Source organism: Rana temporaria, chromosome 4 (genome assembly GCF_905171775.1).
Source record: "Rana temporaria chromosome 4, aRanTem1.1, whole genome shotgun sequence".
NCBI lineage: Eukaryota > Metazoa > Chordata > Amphibia > Anura > Ranidae > Rana > Rana temporaria.
Window position 1 is genome coordinate 199,934,017 of NC_053492.1, and position 23,222 is coordinate 199,957,238.

Here is a 23,222-nt window from a genome sequence, read left to right on the forward strand (position 1 = left end):
AGACTCCTGGAAACAGAGTTTCCCGTAAGACTAACTCTGTTTTTCATTGCCATCTACATACATCTCTCATAGTGGACATTCAGCCCCATCTCTGTTCTCTCCCTTGACAGTTTTTACTGCAATTTAATATATGGGACACTTACCACTATCTATTTAGTTTTTTACTTTATTGATCAACTTGTTTGTTTTTTGATTGATCACCCATCACCGTCACTTTTTGTCTGATACTGTTTAGTTTTTGCGCAAAACCCTTCTTTTAACACTATTTGTTCATAAGCGCAGTGGTGGGAACACAAAGGGCGGATTCATCTTTGTTACCATTATTTACATATAAATACGTGGCAGAAACAAAGGTTTTTTATTATGCCTGTAACACCTAGGCCTTTTCAGGCCCCGGATTTTTACATAAATATATTGACATATCACCTGTAATGCACATATAGATAAGGATTGCTAGCTGACACTCATAATGGATATATTCTACTACTGATGGCGCACACAAAATAATTTGAGATTGGGATACAAAATTGATATCACCTGTGTGGACCAAATAAGGTAATTATATCCATTACATACCCATTTTATTTTATTTTTAACTCCCATTTACTGACGCAATACCAGTAGTTTCCTCCAGTTAGAGGTTACTTAAAAATACTGCACTATACATATACTGTCTGCGTTGGGATTTGGTCCTTTCCTGGGCTCTCCCACCCCATACTGTCTTGCTCAGACTTCCTAACCTGTGCCCGCCTGTTACTAATATGTCACCTCTTGTAGGCAGATTTGATCTCCCTGCTCGTTGATTCAGTTGGACAAACCCCGGAGAGAATCCAAGAATGATGTTTTTATGTTGACTCTGGTATACGACTTTAAAAAACAAGATTCCCTGCATAGACAGAATTTTTGAAATCGAGAAAATTTTATGTTAATGATATCTTTAATGTATCATAGATGTTCACTTGATACACCCTGAAGATCTTTTACACAGAAATTGAAACGCGTCGAGATATGGCAACCCTTTTGGTGAACTATATACGGTTATTGTGACATTGTGTTATGTGAATACAATTTTTATTGTACACCAGAGCTCCTATTGTCATTTCCATGTAAAAGTATTTATTCATATTTCCCATTTTATGTAAACTTTTATGTATTTTATGTAAACTTGAAACTTTTTGAATAAAATAAATTATACATTTATGCATGTGTTAACATTTGTTCTTGCTGCATATAAGCCATTGGTCTTTTTTTTGCCTATAACCACATCCCAGTGGATACTTTTCTAGTGACACAATTGTGTTGGTAGCCAAAGCATCTAAGGTTTCACGTTTCCTCAATTTGTGTAGATCAGGGGCTTACAAACTTTCTAAACAAATGACCAGTTAACTGTCATTCAGACGTTGAGGTGGCTGGATTGTGGCCAGTGAGAATAGAAAATGCATCATCAATAGGAGTAAACAATTGCCCATTATTCGTGTCACTGGGCGGAATATTGCCCCATTGTTGGTGTCAGTGGGAGGAATAGTTCCCCATTATTGGTGTCAGTGGGAGGGATAGTGGTCCATTGTTGGTATCAGTGGGAGCAATAGTGCACCATCATTGGTAGAAATAGAGCCCCATTGGTGTAAGTGGGAGGAATAGTGCAACAACATCAGTGTCAGTGGAAAGAATAGTTTTAGTTGAAAAAAAAAAAAAAAAAAAAAGTTTCTGATTAACCCCTTATTAACCTTTTAGTTTACTCTAATGAGCACTATTCAATTCCTTATTCTCTTCATACATTAAATTATTATATTCCTACTGATTTGTTTTGTTTCTATTAATATTAAAATGTATTTGCTTTAAAAAAAAAATATAGTGCTTTGTTGCTGGTGTCAGAGGGAGGAATAGTGCTTTATTATTGGAATCAGTGACAGGAATTGGCCCCCATTGCTAGTGTCAGTGGGAGGAATAATGCCCCAAGGCAGTGATGGTGAACCTTGGCACCCCAGATGTTTTGGAATTAAATTTCCCATGATGCTCACCTACATTGCAGTGTGCATGAGCATCATGGGAAATGTAGTTTCAAAAGATCTGGGAGTGTCAAGGTTCGCCATCAGTGCCCCAATGGCTGCATATAGGCAAAGGGCCACATCCAGCCCCTGGGTGGCAGTTTGGAGACCATTGGTGTAGATTGCCATTGTATGACACACATTGGGTGACCTGTTGGAAATTGAAATTAAGATCCATAATTGTATCTAGTACTAGCTCTTTAGCTGGTGAAAATGGCTGTATTTTTTTTATGAAATGGATTCTTGAATAAGAAGGGTGAGTTGAGTGCCTTGATTAGTGTGACTGAAGTATTTTTTTGTCCAACTCCTGTGTATTCCATTTATATATCCACATCTGATTAAATGCTTTGAAACCACACTGCAGTATCTGAACAATCTCCCAGCCTCTGTATGGCATTTGGGGAACAAAGAGCTAAATCTCATTTCCCTGATGAATCTTACATTATGACAGTGTAAAGGTCAAAAGAAAATGAAATTAAAGGAGTCCACTGAGAGAGTCTGGCATGGAATGGAAAGATTCTGTGATCATCAATTTGCTAGAGAAAAGGGCTGATATCACTCATAGCTCTAGACGACTTGACCTGTAGCATGAGAACATTTGTAGCAACAAAATAAGCATACTGCAAACAATAGATTGTGCTTGCTTTCAGCTTTTCACTTCTACAGTATTTAGTAAGGCAGCACAAAGAGCGATGTAAAAAAAAAAATAGTATCCAGATATTAGAAGTTCTATCATTGAAAGATATTTTTTGATTGGTTGATATGGATCACATTGCTTTTGACATTAACATTGCTCTTGTGCTGCCTTGTTTAGTAAAGCTGTAGGTCGTAATACAGTAGCTTGCAACTGCTCTGCAGGAACACAACAGTTTAACCACTTGCCAACCAGACCAATTCTGGCACTTGCCAACCAGACCAATTCTGACACCTCTCAGACGTTTTTTTTTTTTGCTTAAATTAATTGGACCCCCCCAAACATTATATATTTTATCAGAGACCCTACAGAATAAAATGGCGGGTAATTGCAATTTTTTATGTCGCATGTTTGCGCAGTGGGTTTTTAAATGCAATTTTTCAGAATACACTTTAATTTTATTGCACACAAATACAATATTGGGAGACAAAATTTATATATGCTCTATAGGTTTATTTGTAACATGTAAAAGCTGATGCTACGCGGAGTAGATGCCTAACATGTCACGCTGTAAAATTGCGTATGCGAATGGAATGGTGTCAAACTGCGGTACCTAAAATTCTCCATAGATGACACTTAAATTTTTTTTTACAGGTTACCAGTTACAGAATAAGTCTGGTGCTGGAATTATTGCTCGCTCTTTGACATTTGTTGCGATACCTTACTTGTGTGGTGTGGTGGCCATTAGACATGTGCAGTTTGTTTCGTTCCGAATCTAAATTCTAACAAATTTTTAATTTTTGGATTATCAGATGTGAATTTTTCAAATTACAATAATTTAACTTAAATCGGAGGAAATGCAAATTGATTTGAATAGTTATCTAATCAATTTTGCCAATTTTTCGATTTAGAATAGTTTTCAATTTGTTTTCCAATTTCCAAAGAGAATAAAATGTAAAGAAATAGAAAAGAAATGGAGTAGAAAATAAAAGAATAGTATAGAAAAGAATACAAATGAATAGAATAGAATAAAATAAAATATAACTAGCACTACCCCCAAAGGAGCTGTTGGTTTGTTTTGGGTGACATGTTACCTCGTGGCTCCTCCGCCGTATAGGGGTGTATGGTGAAAGTAGTAGTAACGGAATGTCCACGACGGATTGTTCTTTATTACCCAGCCGGGTAAAAACAATAAAACTTGTGGTGAAGAGTAGAGATTAAGCAGAAGGAGAAATGGCAGATTCAGGCGTAGCAATAGGGAAACAGTCCTGCTCCCAACAACACTTTCTTCTTCGCCACTCCAGCCAGAGTGCGTTTAGTGTACCTGGACAGGCCTCTCACTGACCTGGCAGCCAGAGTATCACTTGGTACATAGGGAAAAGTCTCTGCCACAGACCCTCCTTAGAATTGAGATGGCGGAGATAATCCTTAAAGCGGGGGTTCACCCAAAACATTTTTTTTAACATTACATTCAGCCGAGTTGTTAGAATGACAATTGGCTGTTTTTTAATCTCCTTGCCGTACATACCATATATATATTTTTTTATTTGCACTGCAGCTTCTGGGTATGGAATCTGTAGGACTGGGCGTTCCTAGTTAATTGACATGCTTCCGACCGGTGCATACAGCGTGTCAAGAGTTGCTGAAAGAAGCCGGACTGCGAGTCGGCTCTATATGGCGCCTGCGCACCGACGTTTGGCTGCTTTCGGCAACTCGTGACGCGCTGTATGCGCCGGTCGGAAGCATGTCAATCAACTAGGAACGCCCAGTCCCGCAGATTCCATACCCGGAAGCCGCGGTGAAAATTTTATATATATATATATATATATATATATATATATATATATATATATATATATATATATATATATATATATATATATATATATATATATATATATATATATATATATATATATATATATATATATATATATATATATATATATATATAAAAAAAAAATTTTTTTTTTATTATGTATGTCAAGGAGATAAAAAAAACAGCCGATTGTCATTCTAACAACTCAGCTGAATGTAATGTTAAATACATTTTTTTTGGGTGAACCCCCGCTTTAATAGACTTTACACCTGGATCTCCTTCAGGTAGTTTGCAGTTAAGTTACTGACTGATGACCGACATCCAGCCTCTAATTCCCCCGGTTACCTTGATCCCCGGTGGATGGTCGCTTCCTCTCAAAGGAACAACGCTTGGGATCTTTTTAGAATTGGGGACCTAGTCGATCACTGTGGCCAACATCACAGCTCAAAGGTTCCGGACCAACGTGGTCCTGGAACCAGGAACACTGCGTGGTATGGTCACCCTGAAGGTTGGCACCACACTGGAAGAAGACCCAGACCCATGGTGTCTGTCTCATAAATACCCTCCCCCAGCATGCACAGCAAGGAAAACCCCTCCTGATAGGCTGCTGGGGGAAAAGCATCCAAAGCTCGACTACAGTGCTGCCACCTGTAGTCCTGGGGTGAGATCAGCACCCCAGAAGCAATAGAATGAGCCCACAGCACAGCCAGGCTGAGAGGAAGACCCAAAATTAAGCAAATCAGCCTGGTCAGAGCTAACTAACTCTCTGACCGCCTCTAAATTTAAACTAGCACCGGTTCTTAAAGTAACCAGGCGCTACATAACCATCTTCTGAAATTTCACATAAAATACATTTTAAATGTGAATACATAAGAAAATAGTATAGAAAAGAATAAAAAATAAAGAATAGAATAGGAATGAATAAAATTTAAAAAACTATAGAATATAACCATTTCCAAAGATTCAGATCTAGTAAATTGGAATAGAATAGTAAATCGTAGGTTAGAATAGAAAAAAATTAATTGGTATAGAAAAATTTGACTAGAATGGTAATGTCTTCCGAAATTCAAATTTTGTATAGAATGAATATATTCAGATTGGATTAGAAAATACGATGGAATAGAGCAAACAAATAGAAAAAATAGAATAAAAAATAGTCTAATTTCCCAAAATGTAAATGGAATCCAAATTTGAATAGTATAGAAAAGATTAAAATAGAAATGATATATTTTCTATTCAAATTGATTCTATTTGTATTTTGGGAAATGTTTATTTTTCTAATATAATCTATTTTCAGAATTCTATTATTTTGTATCTTCTTTTCCAATATGTAGCGCCTGTGTACTTTAAGTACCGGTGCTATGTTAAATTTAGTGGGGGATGAGCGTGTTGCTTTGCTCTCATCCATGATGATTTGGTTAAATTGGGTTTCTGCCAGGCTGGGCTGTCCTATGGGTTCATTCTGTGTTTCAAAGATATATTTCCATCGTTAAATAGCAGGTGGTGCCAGAGGTCAGGCATAGGCGCCTTTCTCCAGCAGCCAATCAAAGGAGTGTTTCCCTCACGGGGCATGCTGGGGGAGGGTATTTCTTGGGTGGACGCCATTTTTAGGGGAGATTTTCGCCCGTTCCTGGTTCCAGGTGCGGCACCAACCTTTAGGGTGTGCGCACAATCACGGGCCCCGTGAGATGGCCTACCGGGGGCGCACGTGCTACGCGGAGCTCCCAGCTCTGGGCACTCGTGGCCCGGAGCAACTGAAGCTGCAAAGGGGCCCCAGTGACTTACTGGGTCCCCACATTCTATGAAGGAGATCCCAAGCGAGTTGTGCTGTTCGGTGGGGTGTCGGTCTGAGGTGAGCCCGGAGGCAGGTGATCCAAAAGGGCTTAGACAATCCATCGGGGATCTGGGTGGCCGGACACTGAAGTTGTATGCTGCAACTTGTCAGTCGGTGACCCCAAAATCAAGAAGTCTACCTGAGGGAGATTCAGGCAAATTATATTCGCTGAGAGGATATGCTCTATTATCTACGTCCCTGAGTAGAGGGCCTGTGGCAGAGGTTCCACCTTTAATTCCATTTGAGCCAAGTCGTGGCAGAGACTTGTTCCTTCTCAAGGTTCCGAGTGATACTCGGGCTGCCAGGTCGGTGTGAGAGGCCTGTCCAGGTACACTATACCCACTCCGGCTGGTGTGGCGACGTGAGTTAAAGTCCCATTGGAGGCAGGACTGCTTCCACTATCCATAGGCCTGAATCTGCAAACTCTCCTTTCACCAACCTTTCTCCATCTACCTCAAGTTAACTGTTTGCCATGTTGGGCGAGAAATAAAAGCACAGAAAACACCCTGCTGTTTGGACATTCTGTTATTGCATTATCCTCATCCCTAGACCATCGCAGAGGTAACATAACATGCCGTCCCCAATCTAACCAGCGGCTCCTGACGGGGTAGCGCTACAAATAATTTTATTGAAAATTGTACATATCAAATCTTCAAGGCAAAAATATTGTTTACATGATTGTATTCTTTTTCCATTTGAATTTTATATTTTTATTTTATTCTAGTCTTTCTATTCGTTTCTATTCTGTTCTTTTATTTTATATTCTATTTTGTCCTTTTTTACTCTATTATATATTATATTCTATTTTCTACTTTTTTTCTATTCCTTTATTTTCTTCTACTTTATTCTCTTTGGAAATTGGAAAACAAATTAAAAACGTTTTGAATTCCGAAAAATCGAATCGATTCGAATACAAATAAACAAAACCATTCCAATAACGAATTAACCGGATTAAACAACTTTTAAACAATTTTTTGCAAATAACGAAACAAAACGCATGTCTTGGTGCCATCACCATTTACATATGCGTACATATATTTTCATTTAAAACTATTTTTTACTCTTATTTTTTTGGTATTAACTTTATTGTTTTCACAAGTAATGAACACAACATCCCTTGTGACAGCATGGGCCATGACAGGTCCTCTTTATGGAGAGATCTGGGGTCAGTTGGACACCAAATCTCTCCTCTGACCCCCAATGCAGCTTATCAGACACAGATCAGTCTAATCGGTTGCTTTCCTGGTTGCCAGGTAAACAAAGTGTCAAAACCAGAAGTGATAAAATCCTTGTCACTCCCGGTGTCCAGATTAACAGAGGGTGTCAGTCCCTCGCTGTGCATCCATGGGTACCACATCCATGTCAGTCCCTCTGTATCCAGGGGGGCTGCATCCATGCCAGTCCCTCTCTATGCATCCATGGGGGCCGCTTCTATGCCAGTCCCTCTCTATGCATCCATGGGGGCCGCATCCATGCCAGTCCCTCTCTATGCATCCATGGGGGCCGCATCCATGCCAGTCCCTCTCTATGCATCCATGCCAGTCCCTCTATGCATCCATGGGGGCCGCATCCATGCCAGTCCCTCTCTATGCATCCATGCCAGTCCCTCTCTATGCATCCATGGGGGCCGCATCCATGGCAGTCCCTCTCTATGCATCCATGGGGGTCGCATTCATGCCAGTCTCTCCCTGTGCATCCATGGGGGTGACATTCATGCCAGTCCCTCCCTGTGCATCCATGGGGGTGACATTCATGCCAGTCCCTCCCTGTGCATCCATGGGGGTGATATTCATGCCAGTCCCTCCCTGTGCATCCATGGGGGTGATATTCATGCCAGTCCCTCCCTGTGCATCCATGGGGGTGACATTCATGCCAGTCCCTCCCTGTGCATCCATGGGGGTGACATTCATGCCAGTCCCTCCCTGTGCATCCATGGGGGTGACATTCATGCCAGTCCCTCCCTGTGCATCCATGGGGGACATTCATGCCAGTCCCTCCCTGTGCATTCATGGGGGTGACATTCATGCCAGTCCCTCCCTGTGCATCCATGGGGGTGACATTCATGCCAGTCCCTCCCTGTGCATCCATGGGGGTGACATTCATGCCAGTCCCTCCCTGTGCATCCATGGGGGTGACATTCATGCCAGTCCCTCCCTGTGCATCCATGGGGGTGACATTCATGCCAGTCCCTCCCTGTGCATCCATGGGGGTTACATTCATGCCAGTCCCTCCCTGTGCATCCATGGGGGTCACATTCATGCCAGTCCCTCCCTGTGCATCCATGGGGGTCACATGCATGCCAGTCCCTCCCTGTGCATCCATGGGGGTGACATGCATGCCAGTCCCTCCCTGTGCATCCATGGGGGTGACATTCATGCCAGCCCCTCCTTGTGCATCCATGGGGGTGACATTCATGCCAGTCCCTCCCTGTTCATCCATGGGGGTGACATTCATGCCAGTCCCTCCCTCTGCATCCATGGGGGTTACATTCATGCCAGTCCCTCTCTGTGCATCCATGGGGGTCACATTCATGCCAGTCCCTCCCTGTGCATCCATGGGGGTGACATTCATGCCAGTCCCTCCCTGTGCATCCATGGGGGTCACATTCATGCCAGTCCCTCTCTGTGCATCATGGGGGTCACATTCATGCCAGTCCCTCTGTGCATCCATGGGGGTCACATTCATGCCAGTCCCTCCCTGTGCATCCATGGGGGTTACATTCATACCAGTCCCTCCATGGAGGTCACATCCATGCCGGTCCCTCTCTGTGCATCCATGGCCGCATTCATGTCAGTCCCTCTCTGTGCATCCATGGGCGCTGCCATTAAATGGGAGAGCCTAGGAAAGGTGGCGGCGGAAGGGGGGACTCCCACCTCCCCCAGAAGTGATCGAGTGGCCGAACAGCTACTTCAACTTAAAACAGAATGGCCAGCTGAAAATTTATATCGTGATTATGCCTGTAGCTGCAGGCATCATCTTGGTATAACCACTGCCAGCTGAGGCCATTGTATGACATCCTACGGTCGGCAAGTGGTTAATTTTTTATATTATTTCCTTATGTCTCAAATACACATTAAGAATATAGTTGCTCGTGCTGATTACTTGCAATATTTTACACTAAAGAGCACTAACTTCTAAGTAGAATCGCTCCCAGTAACCAAACAAGATCGCTATGGGTTATTGCTTTGAAAATTACCATTCTATATTGAATCAAGCTATAGGTACAGGTTCAAAATGGGGGTTCTAGTATTTCATTGTAAAAACGGTGCATCGGAAGCTAATGTTCTTGATTTTTAAGAGTAGTGCTTTATAAGGGGACATTACTGTAGAAATGAGGAGGTCATCATGATATACATGTACCCTGATACAAGAATGTGGGAGTTATGATGTGTGGACCAAATACCACTGAAAGCTTTTAGATTTGAGTAACAGCCATGGATTTTGAGTGCTGTGCAGATCAATTGCCTGTTCAATATCAACTTGCAGCATGAGCGACCAGCTTAATTAAAATGCACATCACTTGCTACGTGTGGACTGTCATGCTTAAAGCCCATATTTTTACTTGGCGTCGGGTCTTATTAATGTATAGTTGGATATAGAAATGGACTGTTTCAAAGCCTTTTATTCAGCTAAAACACTCACAATTTCTATAGCGGGGTTCAATTCTAATCCAAACGGAACATGAGGTTCATTATGATCATTACAATGTAATAATTTCATACGTTTGCTAGAACAAAGAAAAACATGTAAATACATCCTTACCAGTTTGGAAAGCAAGGCTGGCCATACATTATACAATTTTCTTCAGTTTCCTTTAGATTTACTTTCATCTATGTAATGCAAGGTTCTGCCTGACTGCACACAAATTGAACGTGTTTAGGTTTGGTAATTCTAAAAGAAATTTGTTTATATGGCCAGCCTTTACTGTTCATATTTATTTATAGTAACTTGGCACATACATTTTTGGCTTGTGATAGGAGTATATTTTTGAGTAGCAGCACTTGGCGAACAGTTTCAAAACATTATCAGACCAGGGGCGGCCTGTCCATTATGGGCGCCCTCACCCCATCCGGTCACAGAAAGTGCGCTCTGAGCCCACCCAGGTGTGTTACAACAGCGAAACAATATTTGCTGTTTTAACACTGATCCTCCTGGCCAATCAGGAAGCTGGTTTTGACACCAGTCACCCAATTGGCCGAAACGGCAGGCAACCCTATTAAACGCTTAAGAGGGGAGGAGCTGGAAGCCACCATGGAGGAGAGGACTTGGAGCAGCGTCGCTGTGCCACGCTTCCTGCCACGATGGGGTAAGTGCTGGACCAACCAGCAAAAAGCAGGGGGGTTGCTTGCTCCTCATGGAGGAAGGGGGGGTAAAGCCGCCACTGGTTAAGACCTCAGTAAATTGACAATTTTTATTGCCAGACATAAAACAGATTTGTTGCAAAAGCACATGTACACCCTAACCATAAACTTATCTTATTTGCTCTTGTTTGGTCTGGAAAGTATACAATTTATCATATCTTTTTAGGGCCAGTTTACACCAGAATGCAATGCAGGAAACATGCGTTCCCTGCACATTTCCCACACCATGTTCTAAACACACTGCACTTCCGATTTGCAGTGGATGTCAGTGTTAACACCCCAAAAACGCAGGTCACGAATGCAGTTGCGTTTTGCATGCAATGGATTCCATGGTACAGTGATACCATACGATCTGGTTGCTGTGCCTTTTTTAAAGTAATGCATGCACAATTTTTGGATTGCTTGCAAGATCACTAGGTGAAAATAAACTGAAAAAACAAAAGCAGCCATCACATCTTCATGGATGGTAAGCTGCATATATACACATTTTTTTGGCAGGTGCTAAATATAGTTGTAGCGCTACCCCTGCAGGAGCCGTTGATTTTGTTATTGGGATCGGCAGATTGAGTTACCTTTTTAATGTGGCGTATGGGTGTAGTTGGAGAACAAAGCAGTGAGCAAAGGTCCAGACAGTGAATAAAGGTTTTCCAATGCTTTATTTCCTGGCCAACTCGGCCAACATCAACTTCAAATGGGAAGAGCAGGTTGATGAAGAAAAGGGAGAACCTTGCAGTGTCAGGCCCGGATATTAATTGATCAGTCCTTGCTCAATAGAGTACCAAATCATTCGTCGCCACTCTAGTTAGAGTGGGTAAAGTGCCCCCCAGACACACCCCTCTCACAAGCCTGGCAGCCGAAGTGTCACTTAGGATTTGCTGGGAGGAACAGATCTCTCTCACAGACCTGGCTCTAGGGCCTCTGCCACAGGCCAATTACTTAAGGTGAGCTAGATGGATAAATGGAGCAAATCCTCCCAGTAGGTCTTGGCATAGGTCACCGGATGACAGCAAAACTTACCTGTCAACATTCCGGTCACCAGATCCCCGATTGGTTCGTTCAAGCCCTGTTGGACAACCTGCCTCCGGGTTCCCCTCAAGCCAACCCCCTGATTGAACGGCACCCAGCCTGGGATCCTCTCAATAGAACTGGGGACCCAGTAAGTCACTGGAGTCCCCTTTTACCTCCGGATGAGGATTTGTGTAGACTGCAATTCTGGCCTGGTGGGCCTCACTGGTGGGGTCCATGGATGCGTGCACCCTGAAGGTGGATGCCGCACCTGGAACCGGGACCCCGCAAAACTTCCCCAGCACATGACACCTGTCACAGATATATCCTCCCCCAGCATGCCCCGCGAGGGAGAAACTCCTCTAATTGGCTGCTGGGGAAAGTTGCTCTGCCAGAACCCCTCTGGTGCCAACTGCTGGCCAGGGATGGTGTTGCATCTCTGGAGCACAGACTGACCCAGTGGACGTTTCTGGAGTGACAGAAGTCCCAATTTTAGCAGATTGTGAATGGGAGCAAAGTAACTCTCCCATTCCCCACTAACTTTAGCGTAGTGCCCATACTGAAAGTAAGGGGGCGCTACATATTTATAAATATATGGGGGGGGTGGTTGCGGCTAACTAACGCAACCCCACCCCCTTCCTGGGGGCAGACCGACGGGAAGGTGGCAATCGCCGCAAGCACAACCCCACCTGCCCCTGGTGTTAAACGGACAAGGGCCTCCTAACCAGTATTAGTATCCCCCCCAACTTACACAAGTACCCCACTTTTGTATGGAGAGACTACTTGTTATGAAAGAGTTAGTGTACCTTTTCATCCTAATGAATAATAGAAAAATATACACAATAAAAAGACTTGAATGAGCAAATATTCGACGCTGGATGCTGCTATAAGTGGAGCATCTACTTCTCTGACACAAGTTGGAAGAACTTAGATTTATATGGTGGTTCCGTGCAGTCAAGCCCGGTTCACACTTGTGCGATGCCAGACATCACGTGTAATTCACAGCGCACTGCTGTTCACTTTACATGCGATGTCTGTGCGCTGCAATTTTAGCTGTACAGATAGTATGGTTGATATCGCACCGCATTTCGTCCAAACACGCACAGGATCCTTTTTTCTGTTCGGACCAGAATCGGATTGCATGTGTGACACATGAGATCGGATTCATGTCCAAACTGTCAGTTCACAGTGCGATATGCAAGCTGAAATGGGGGGTATCAACATATGGCAGTGTGAACTGCCGTGTGAGTCGGGGTGCGATGCCGGAACCCGCAGTGGATTCGCAGGGTTCTCCCTTCGCACCAGTGGGAACTGCGCCTCAGTTCACAGTGCAATATGCAAGCTGAAATGGGGGTGTCGTTGGCATATGAAACTCCCCAGCGGTTCGCATATGGCAGTGTGAACTGCCGTGCGAGTCGGGGTGCGATGTGGGAACCCTCAGTGGATTTGCAGGGTTCTCGCATCACACCAGTGTGAACAGGGCCTTAAACAGGGAAACTATTTCAATTGCACACTCTACATGTTTCGGGGTTACCCCTTTCTTCAGGAGTAAATTGGGTCCGAAAATTATCTACAAAAAACAAATTAAACAAATATATAATATATTAACATCAAACATATATACATAACTCCTTACCACTTTTGTCTGTCATGGTCAGCAGCACCCCCTTTAACTTCCCCTATCAGTACCTTCTTTCTGCCTATCAGTGCCCCAACTCTTTAATGCCATTGCCCTCATCAGAACCCACTTTACACTTCACTCTGACATAGCTCCAGCATCAGTTACACCCCCATAGACTTTATAAACATCCCACCCATCCCTCCCCGGCACTCGTCTGATCTCTGTGGTGACCTGGGCTTCAGCAGGCTCTTGGTGAATGTCTGGGCAGGTTCTATCACGGATCACTGGGGACGGGAAGCTGGGACAACCAACGGCACGTTGGGGGAAAGCACTGACACAGGGGGCGGGAGGGAGTGAGGCAGATAGGACTAAACACTGGATGGCTGTTGCTGGGGTGCAGGTCAGAGATGGACTTTGTGGCGGCTGCGTCTCCTCCTGGGCATGGCGGCCGTGCGTCTCCTCCTTCCTCCTAACTCAACCTAGGCTAATAGGATAGCTTCTCCTTTCGGCCAATCATGAAACGGGTCTTAGGACCTGCAGCGCTTCCTGATTGGGAGGAGAATCGGTGTGACAATAGCTTATATTCATTCGCTATTGTCACAACTGGGTTGGCTCAGCATTTTTTAAAGCCTATTAAAAGCCTCTGGCTCTAATTGCGTGCTTCAAAAAACAAACATTGGAGTCCATGCGTCAGATGCCTTGCATGTAGATAAGGGGGCTGGACGCATTGATGGGGGTGGGGTGGCACCCCTAATGGGTGGGCTGCCACTGGTTATCACCCTAGGACAGGAATTGTTGCTCGCAGGAATACCAGGTGAAAATGTAAAAAAAACTTTAAACCTGAAAAAATTGAGCAGTCATTGCATCTAATGGATGGTAAGCTAAAATATATACATTTTTTTTTTTTTTTTTATTTAGATGTGCTTTAAAGAGGCGTTCCAGGCTAAACCTTTTTGCTTTGTACAGAATTGTGTATAACTTTAACTGCTGCAGCAAAGACCTGTAATCTTAAACATAAAAAATAAATTTCTCTTGTGTTCATTGACGGACACAGCCTTCATAATCCATGACCAAACAGGGTTTTATAGCCCCACCTACGGGAGTAGGACAGTAGGCAGTCTTCTCTGGGCATAAAACCCTCTCTGCTACAGTCATTCTGCCTAGTGTTTTTACAAGTATAGACTTTATCTTCTGCTGTAATCTGTGGTCCCATAGCCCTTTCCTTTTTATTTCTTTTCCCTGGGATTTTTTTTTCCTGTGGAGATCTTCTATTAATAGTTAGGCTGGATGATGGGCTGCATAATCTAGATACAGTGGTCACCCCACTCTGACCAGCGAGCATGTGCAGACTGGCTGCCCTATTGTTTTTCGCCTTTGGTTGGTTTGGCCGCCCCTCGTTGGGACACTGCTTTGGGACATCCATGTTTGGTCATGGACTATGAAGACTGTCCGTCAATGAATGTAAGCGAGAACAAGTTTAGTTAATCGACACAGCACCCATCCCTCTATGGAGTTTCTCCTTGACACTGCTTGTGTTTGACTGTGTTGCCTATAGCAGAGAGGGGGATTTATGCCCAGAGGACTACCCATAGGAGGTGTTCTGCTTAGTTTCCTACTAGGTGGGGCTACAAAACCCAATTTGGTGAAAGGTCAACTTTTATATTTATTGAAGGGGTTGAATAGGACAAAGGATGTGAATGGGTGATGGAAATTATGAACAAGTTGAAGCAGACTACATATCACCACTACTATTTCTACCCATAGCCAAAGTCACATATGTGGGAAAACTAGCCTCTTCTGGATTGCAGACCAGGAAATTAAGATGAATGACGCACTCCAGCCCGACGGCTCTAATATAGCCAAGGGTGGGGCCACCTGTCACATGACCCCGCCCCCTTCAATGCAATTCTAGCCACGAGTAGTTTTAAATTACTTTTTTTTTTTTCCTTTTAGAGATTTCATTTTGTGCAGTGACCGTTATAAACACGGGAAACATGCGCTACTTTACAAGCATACTATAGACACCCCCCAGGTATGAAATTTAAAGGAATATTTCACTTTTATTTCACTTTAAGCATTATTAAAATCACTGCTCCCGAAAAAAAGTCAATTTTTAAAGCTTTTTTTTTTGCATTGATACATGTCCCATGGAGCAGGACCCGGGTCCCCAAACACATTTTATGACCACTTGCATATTAACCTTTTAAAATTAGCACTTTTGATTTCTCCCATAGACTTTTAAAGGGTGTTCCACGGCTTTCGAATTTGCAGTTAACAGCCAATGTTGGACTCTAACATAAAGCTCATCCCTAATAGGAACCTACTTTAGGCAGCCCATAGTTATTGGACCATAATCATCTGTTGGCAATTTGTAGCCAGAGCAGGTTACAGTCCAGTTTCTATAGCACCAAACACCAACTCTGGAGGAATATTGATAAGACAGATTATAGTTCCAATCACTATTGTCCTTTGAGATAAGCAATGCTAGTATCTTTTTGTTTTCCACTGACCACCTTCCCTCTCACCTGTCCTATGTACAAAGGTTATGGAGTGCTCTGCAGCATTCTGAATATTAAGTTCTTTGACAGCCTGCTCATATATATGGGCTGTCAGGTGCAATCCTTACAGTGGTATTAAACACAAACAAGCATTTAATATATTGCAACTTGTTTAGATGTGGTGGCTGTATGTCTTATTCTCCAACACTTACAGTACTTGCCCCTTCTCCTGAAAGATTCATAATGTGCAGTCCACTCCTATTGAGAAGCCATCTATTATGCATCCCAAACATAGTTCGCCTTATTAAAGGAATACATGGAATTTTGACTCTTTACTTTATTTTACTTTTTCACTTTACTTCTGAAAGCCGATTTTATTTTTGGTTGCTCTAAATGTTTTGTAGTATTCGAAGTCAAAGCATTAAACTGATTGTTATCAGGGTTATTTAGGTGTGTATTCAATTAAATGTCTTACTACTATTGTCTGGTATTACCTAAAATAATTATATCTGATATTTTTTCTATAGCACACTATGCCCAAGATTACACTACAGGAAGAATGATGAGTTTTGCTACAGTCTTTGCTGTCATGTTCAATGGCTGCACAGGGATTATGGCTGGATCCAACATGTCAGGTAACATCAGTGGTTCTTTCAGACTGCACTACTTGTCTTTTTTTATTTTTCATGTCTCATTGAGCAGACAGGAAACACACACACACACACACACACACACACACACACACACACACCTTGTGACAGTTATTGGCACCAAATTTACTATTTGAGCAGGGCCAGTACCCAGGATCAATGCTGTCTGGTCTACAGTGTTCCCTGTGATTCCTGCTACCTGTTCCAGTTGCTAACTTGACTTGTTCCTGACTACTCTTGCTATCCGTCTGCATCTGACCCCAGCTTGTTGGATGTTGCTTCTGCCTATTCCTCTGGTTACCCTGCCTGCCTGCTACTTACCCAGCCTGTACCCCGACTTTGCTCCAGCCTCTGCATCTGTTCCTGATCTGCCTGCACTTGCCTGTTACTAGCCTACAGAACACCCACTTTACTAGCTGCTGTGTCCATCTTCCAGTCTGTGGAACTCTATTACCAGCCTGCTCCAGAATAAAATGGCCTTGGGCTGTATTCAGAAATCATTGCTTTTGCCATTTTAGAGACCTGTGTTCAGCTTTGACAGCTTATCCAGTTACTGCTCCTATATTATGCTCTGGCTCATAGAGAGCAATAGCCAGTTTGAGAAATACCCCAACCACTTGTTTGCAGCTTGTGGAAATAACTAAGGACTGTCATGGGAGTGGAAATAGGGTTGTAAACTCTGTACTATACATCTGAACATTTGATAAAGTTAAGATATTTCAAATGGCTGGTGTTATAACTGATCACTTGTGCAGCCACAATGTCAGTTGCAGGTCAAACAAAAGCTAAGATAGCTTCCTTTGTTGAAAAGTTTAATTCTGCTTCAACCAGTTTAAAGAAATGGCTTTAAGTGTGTTCTCTGTGGTCGCATGACCACAAATCCTCTTCCATGTCTCTTCCCTTGGTTGCAGTTGTTGGCTAAGCCAAAGGCAGGCGGGAAAGAAGGAGCTGTTGGGGACAGTCCAATTTTTTTTGTGTCCCTTCCTTTGCACGCGGTGGTGGGTAGATTGGAGGGGTTGTCAAAAAGGCTGAGAGGAGCTGGAGCGGCCACTCCAAACGCATGTGCAATTGCTCAGATGCCCAAAGTGCTAATGCAATCAAGAAGAAAGAGGAAGCTGCCAGGTGCCAACAACACTTAATTTGGGAAATAAACTGTGAATGGCCAGGGTTAACAAGTAATTGCAAAGTACTAGAAAAGGACTGAAAACATTACTATTAATTGTTCTAAATTTTGCAAATGTTTACTTTTGGCTGGCAGTTCACTTTAAAATATTGCAATGTAATATAATTGGAAATCTAATGGTCACATTTGCACTTTCTTCGTAATACTAGTATTAATACTTTAATCCCTGCCTTCTACAATTAACATTTGAATTGTTTTTTATTAGGCAAGTAACACAGAAGCTATTAAAGCGGAGGTGCACCCAAATGTTTTTTTTTTTTTGTTTTTTTTAAAAGCCAGCAGCTTATTATGGTGCAGCTGATGACTTTTAAAAAATGGACAGTTACCTATCCAGCGTGCCCACGATGTCGACAGCGGATGGCCGAGCAATCGTTTGTCCCTTGGATGGTGCCGCCGCCATCCTCGGTGAGGGAATCGGGACGTGAAGCGTTGCGGCTTCACTGCCCGGTTCCCTACTGCGCGATTCGCGTGGCGCATGGTAACTGGTCCCCGGCTCTCTCCTGGGAACAGTGTTGTGACTGGAGTCTATGCCCAGAAGTGGGTGCAATTACTTTTCTTAGACATTGGGACACAAAAGCATAAGGGTTAAAGTGGAGTTTCACCCCTCCGGTGAAAGGTGCCAAATGTGACACCGGAGGGGGCGGGGGGGGGGGGGGGTTCCGAAGAGCAGAAGTTCCATTTTTGGGTGGAACTCTGTTTTAACCATTATGCTTTTGTGTCCCAATGGCGCCGGAGTCTTCTTTCCTGTCATTCTATATTGGGTTAAACACAAATAGTCATTAGTATATAGAGATGTCAAAGGGTAGTCATACCTCTGTTCTACTGCCAGCATTGTTTGCATTTGGTAGAAGTTTGCTTTCTCTCTTCACCAGAAGCCTTTTATTTTTCAGGCGATTTAAAGAACCCAAGTTACTCCATACCCAGAGGGACAATTACTGCAGTGATCTTCACTTATATAATCTACAATCTGTTGGCCCTCATGATCAGCTGCACATGTGACAGGTATTGACATATAGAAAAGTGCATTCTTGTTCCTGCTGTAGTTTACCATTGTTTTTGTGTGTGCGCTTACATTTTTGTGCTACTTGCTACCTAAATATAATGGGCTATTATTGTCATGAGGAAAGGGCTGCAGATTGTGGGAGGGCAGGGTTCAGCAGTGGATAGATGGAGATTTAGTGCTGGCCTGGGCATCGCAAAGGAGCAGACCACTGGATGAAGCACAGTTCTGAAATGAATGCTGATATGTTTGTTTATTGGGAGCATGCTATTGTTACTGATGATTACTTTTTCATGGTAGACAAGGCAGTCAATTGCTTTTTCTGCCAGGCGGAATGTAATATAATAGTATTAATATTTTGCAGACAACAGACAGTTTTCACATAGACTTCATTTGAGAGCTGCCACTTCTTATAAGAGGTTCCTGGTAGAAGATCACTGTTCGCTTTCTGTAATCTGACTTGTTTGTCAGTGTGTTGCTTGTGGGCAGGAATATGGAACTGGCCTGGCAATTAAAACTTCAGCATTGTTTAGATCATCAAATGGTTACATTAAACATGATGGATGACAATGTTGCTGGAGCCTAGATTATTGCCACCTGCAGTAGTTTGAATGTTGTGGCACAGTATCTATCCACTAACCAGGGCCGTTTGAAAGAATTTGGGGGCCCCAAGAAAAACTGACATGGAGCCCCCCCCCCCCCCTGCACGCACACAAAGCCTACAGGAATCGGTGTATTGTGAAAGAGCTCCCTGTCCTGCCCCCTGTCTAGGCTGTCCTATAGAGCTCTCTCATCCCTTAGAGCTCTGCCCTGCTCCTTAGTGGTCTTTCCTCCCCCCCCCCTCCCTGTGTTCTCTTAATCTCCCCTTCTCACTTTCCCCTTCCAGGGCCGTCTTAATAGCCTCATGGGCCCCTGGGCAAAGTAATGCTCTGGGGGCCCCCTACCAGCTTGCCCCAATTTACACACCAAGGTATATATGGTTAATAGAATTAAGCATATATTACTTTAAATAAAATCTATTTTAAACAAAAAAAAGCCATAAAGACAAGACAACGCAAAGGCCGCAGTATGGGGGAGGCAGAAGGGCACAGTACAGGTTCTGGGACACAGCCATCCCGGGACATCTTTGCCCATGCATTAAGACAGCCCTGCCCCCTTCCCTGTGTTCTCCTCATCTCCCCTTCTTCTCGCCTTCCCTTGTGTTCTCCTCACCCCCCCTCCCTGTGTTCTTACTCCTCCCCCCTCCCTGTGTTCTTCTTGCTACTTCCCCCCTATGTTCCTTTTACTCCCCCCTCCCTACCGCATGGCAGGAGATTCCGTTTCCTGTTCCCAGCCGGACTGAAAGGAAGTGAGCACTGTGTGCACTACCTGTCAGTCCGGCCGGGAACAGGAAACTGAATCTCCTGTACCGCTCGTTACCCGGCCGGACTGACAGGAGGAACAGAGGAGCCCGGCCACGCTACCGTGGGAAGTGACGAGAGAGGCAGCTCTGCAGTCGAATTAGGCTCTCTATAGAGCACTCAGGCGACTGCAGCATTTATAAGAAGCGCGGAAAGACAAGGACCCTGCTTGGGGCCCCAGGCCAGCTCTGGGGCCCCAAGCAATTGCTCGGTTTGCTTGCCTTGTCGTGACAGGCCTGCCACTAACGATTAATGGCGCACCACATGTATGTTAATTAAAATGCACACAATATATAACTCCATCTTGTCGTGTTTTCCACTAACATGGGTTATTGTCTTGGTAACACAACTGTACATTTCTAGCCAGGTAACTGAAAGGATTCAAGAGATCAAGAGGCGTTATCTGTGTGTTTTTTTGTTTAGCAGATTGTAAAATTCCTTTTCCTGTATATAATAAACTAAAGCTGTGTGTGTGTGTGTGTGTGTATGTGTGTATATAATATATATATATATATATATATATATATATATATATATATATATATATATATATAATTTTTATTTTTTTGATCCACGGGCTAATCAAAAAAACAAATTCCCCCATCCACAATGAATGAAGGCATCCTCCCTGCTGTGTCACTGTATTTTTTACAGACAGAATACTTCTATATCATAGTGATAGGCTTAAAGAATACAGTTGTGCTCATAAGTTTACATACCGTGGCAGAATTTGAATAACACAAACTTTTCTTTCACTCATGGTTAGTTTTTGGCTGAAGCCGTTTATTATCAATCAACTGTGTTTACTCTTTTTAAATCATAATGACGACAAACTATCCAAATGAGTCTTATGAAAAGTTTACATACCCTGGTGATTTTGGCCTGATAACATGCACACAAGTTGACACAAAGGGGTTTGAATGGCTATTGTAACCATCCTCACCTGTGATCTGTTTGCTTGTAATTAGTCCTTTTCCATGAGGTGTCGTGTTGAACTTCAATTATGAGAGAGTGAGCGATATAACACCAAATTTAACACACCACCTCCCCATTAACACCTGAGACCTTGTAATACTGAGTCACATGACGCCGGGAGGGAACATGGCTAATTAAACCCAGTTTGGACATTTTCACTTAGGGGTTTACTCATCTTTGTTGCCAGCAGTTTAGACATTAATGGCGGTGTGTTGAGTTATTTTGAGGTGACAGTAAATTTACCTTGTTATAGAAGCTGTACATATTACATTGTAGCAAAGTCATTTCTTCAACGTTGTCACATGAAAAGATATAATAACATAATTTACAAAAATTTACAAAAACTCCTGTGAGATACTGTGTGTATATATGTATGTGTGTATATATATATATATGTGTATGTATATGTGTGTGTGTGTATGTGTGTGTATATATATATATATATGTGTGTATATATATATATATATATATATATATGTGGCAGTGGGACCCCATGCTGGTTTACGCCAGATAGTTGGAGAGAGGCAGGCATGCTGATTGCACACCTGTGGGCTGGGTTCATAGTCTTCCCAGGGTTAAAGCCTGGAGATGGCTCCACCCAGGCAGACAGGAGGTCTGGCCCAGGAGTCAGGAGGACTCCAAACTACAGACACAAGGTCTGTGTATTGGAGGCAGGAGGGCTCCCATCTTCTCTAGGAGAGAGAGGTTGCAGGTGGTAGCTTAAGCGTACATGTCTGCAGGAGACAGATGTAGTCCGCGACAGCACAGCGCAAAGCTGATCCTGGGTAAGTTAGGAGAGATCTTGACCAAAGGGTATTTTTGTTGGTCTGAGAAGCAGGTCTAGGCTGAAGGCCTGAAGCAGCTGTGTGGCAAGGGAGTAAGCCATGAGACAAAGTATTCTGATTGGTAGCACCCCCTGGGTGGGCTACTGATTTATTTTAAACTTTTTTGTTCTTTTAAATAAAAGTGGGCTATCATGCCCTTAAAAATAGTTATAATAATTGAAAACACACCTACCAAGTCTGATCACCTCAATCTTACTGTGTGTGTATGTTTATATAGGGTCGCCATGTGTGTATGTGTGTGTGTGTATGTGTATATATATATATATATATATATATATATATATATATATATATATATATATATATATATATATATATATATATATATATATATATATATATATATATATATATATATATATATATATATATATATATATATATATACTGTATATATATATATACACACAAGTACTGATAGTTTTTCTTCATGTACTCGCCGTTACTTTTTTTAATGCCAGTTTTCAAAACACAATACAGACTAATATCTTCCTGATAATTTATGAAGAACTCCAACTCAAGACATTATAAAAGATTAAAACTGTTGGGCACTGATAGGATTAGGTGGCACTGATATGCAGTCCTGATAGGTGGCACCGATTATGCATTACAAATAGATATCACTGACGGATAAGTGGCACGCACTGGTAAATGAGCACTGATGGGTGGCACTGACTGGATGGCACTGAGTGAGCACTGATAGGTGGCACGCACTGATGGCTGGGCACTGATAGGTGGCACGCACTGATGGCTGGGCACTGATAGGTGGCACGCACTGATGGCTGGGCACTGATAGGTGGCACACACTGATGGCTGGGCACTGATAGGTGGCACGCACTGATGGCTGGGCACTGATAGGTGGCACGCACTGATGGCTGGGCACTGATAGGTGGCACGCACTGATGGCTGGGCACTGATAGGTGGCACGCACTGATGGCTGGGCACTGATAGGTGGCACACACTGATGGCTGGGCACTGATAGGTGGCACACACTGATGGCTGGGCACTGATAGGTGGCTGGCAGTGGTGCTGGATGGCACCAATGTCACTGAGCTTTTGATGGCTGGCACTTATAGACACTTAGGCAGGAGAGGATTTATTTTTCTATTGTGCCTCTGCGATGCCCATCTTGGTACAGCCTGTACTCAGCCTCAATAAAGCAGCAGCGGACATCTTGTTACACCCAGCCCAAACTACATGGGCTGGGTGTAACAAGATGTCCGCTGCTGGTATACTGTGGCTAAGTGCAGGGTGTACCAAGATAGCATCGTCATTGCGCAGGCGCCGTGTAGAGATAACCTCAGCTCTACATCTTTGGCGGCTCCGAAAAGGTTCGTACTGTGCAAGCG

General features: G+C 43.2%; 1 protein-coding gene across 1 annotated transcript in view; it reads left to right on the top strand.

Moving 5' to 3' along the window:
- The window catches only part of LOC120935687 (solute carrier family 12 member 9-like), a 360,381-nt gene that overhangs the window by 117,066 nt on the left and 220,093 nt on the right, over positions 1-23,222 (top strand). The window contains exons 4-5 of the mRNA XM_040347741.1: positions 16,288-16,455; positions 18,544-18,655. Of these exons, the coding sequence (XP_040203675.1) occupies positions 16,288-16,455; positions 18,544-18,655 (280 nt within the window). The remainder of the gene's footprint in view (positions 1-16,287; positions 16,456-18,543; positions 18,656-23,222) is intronic.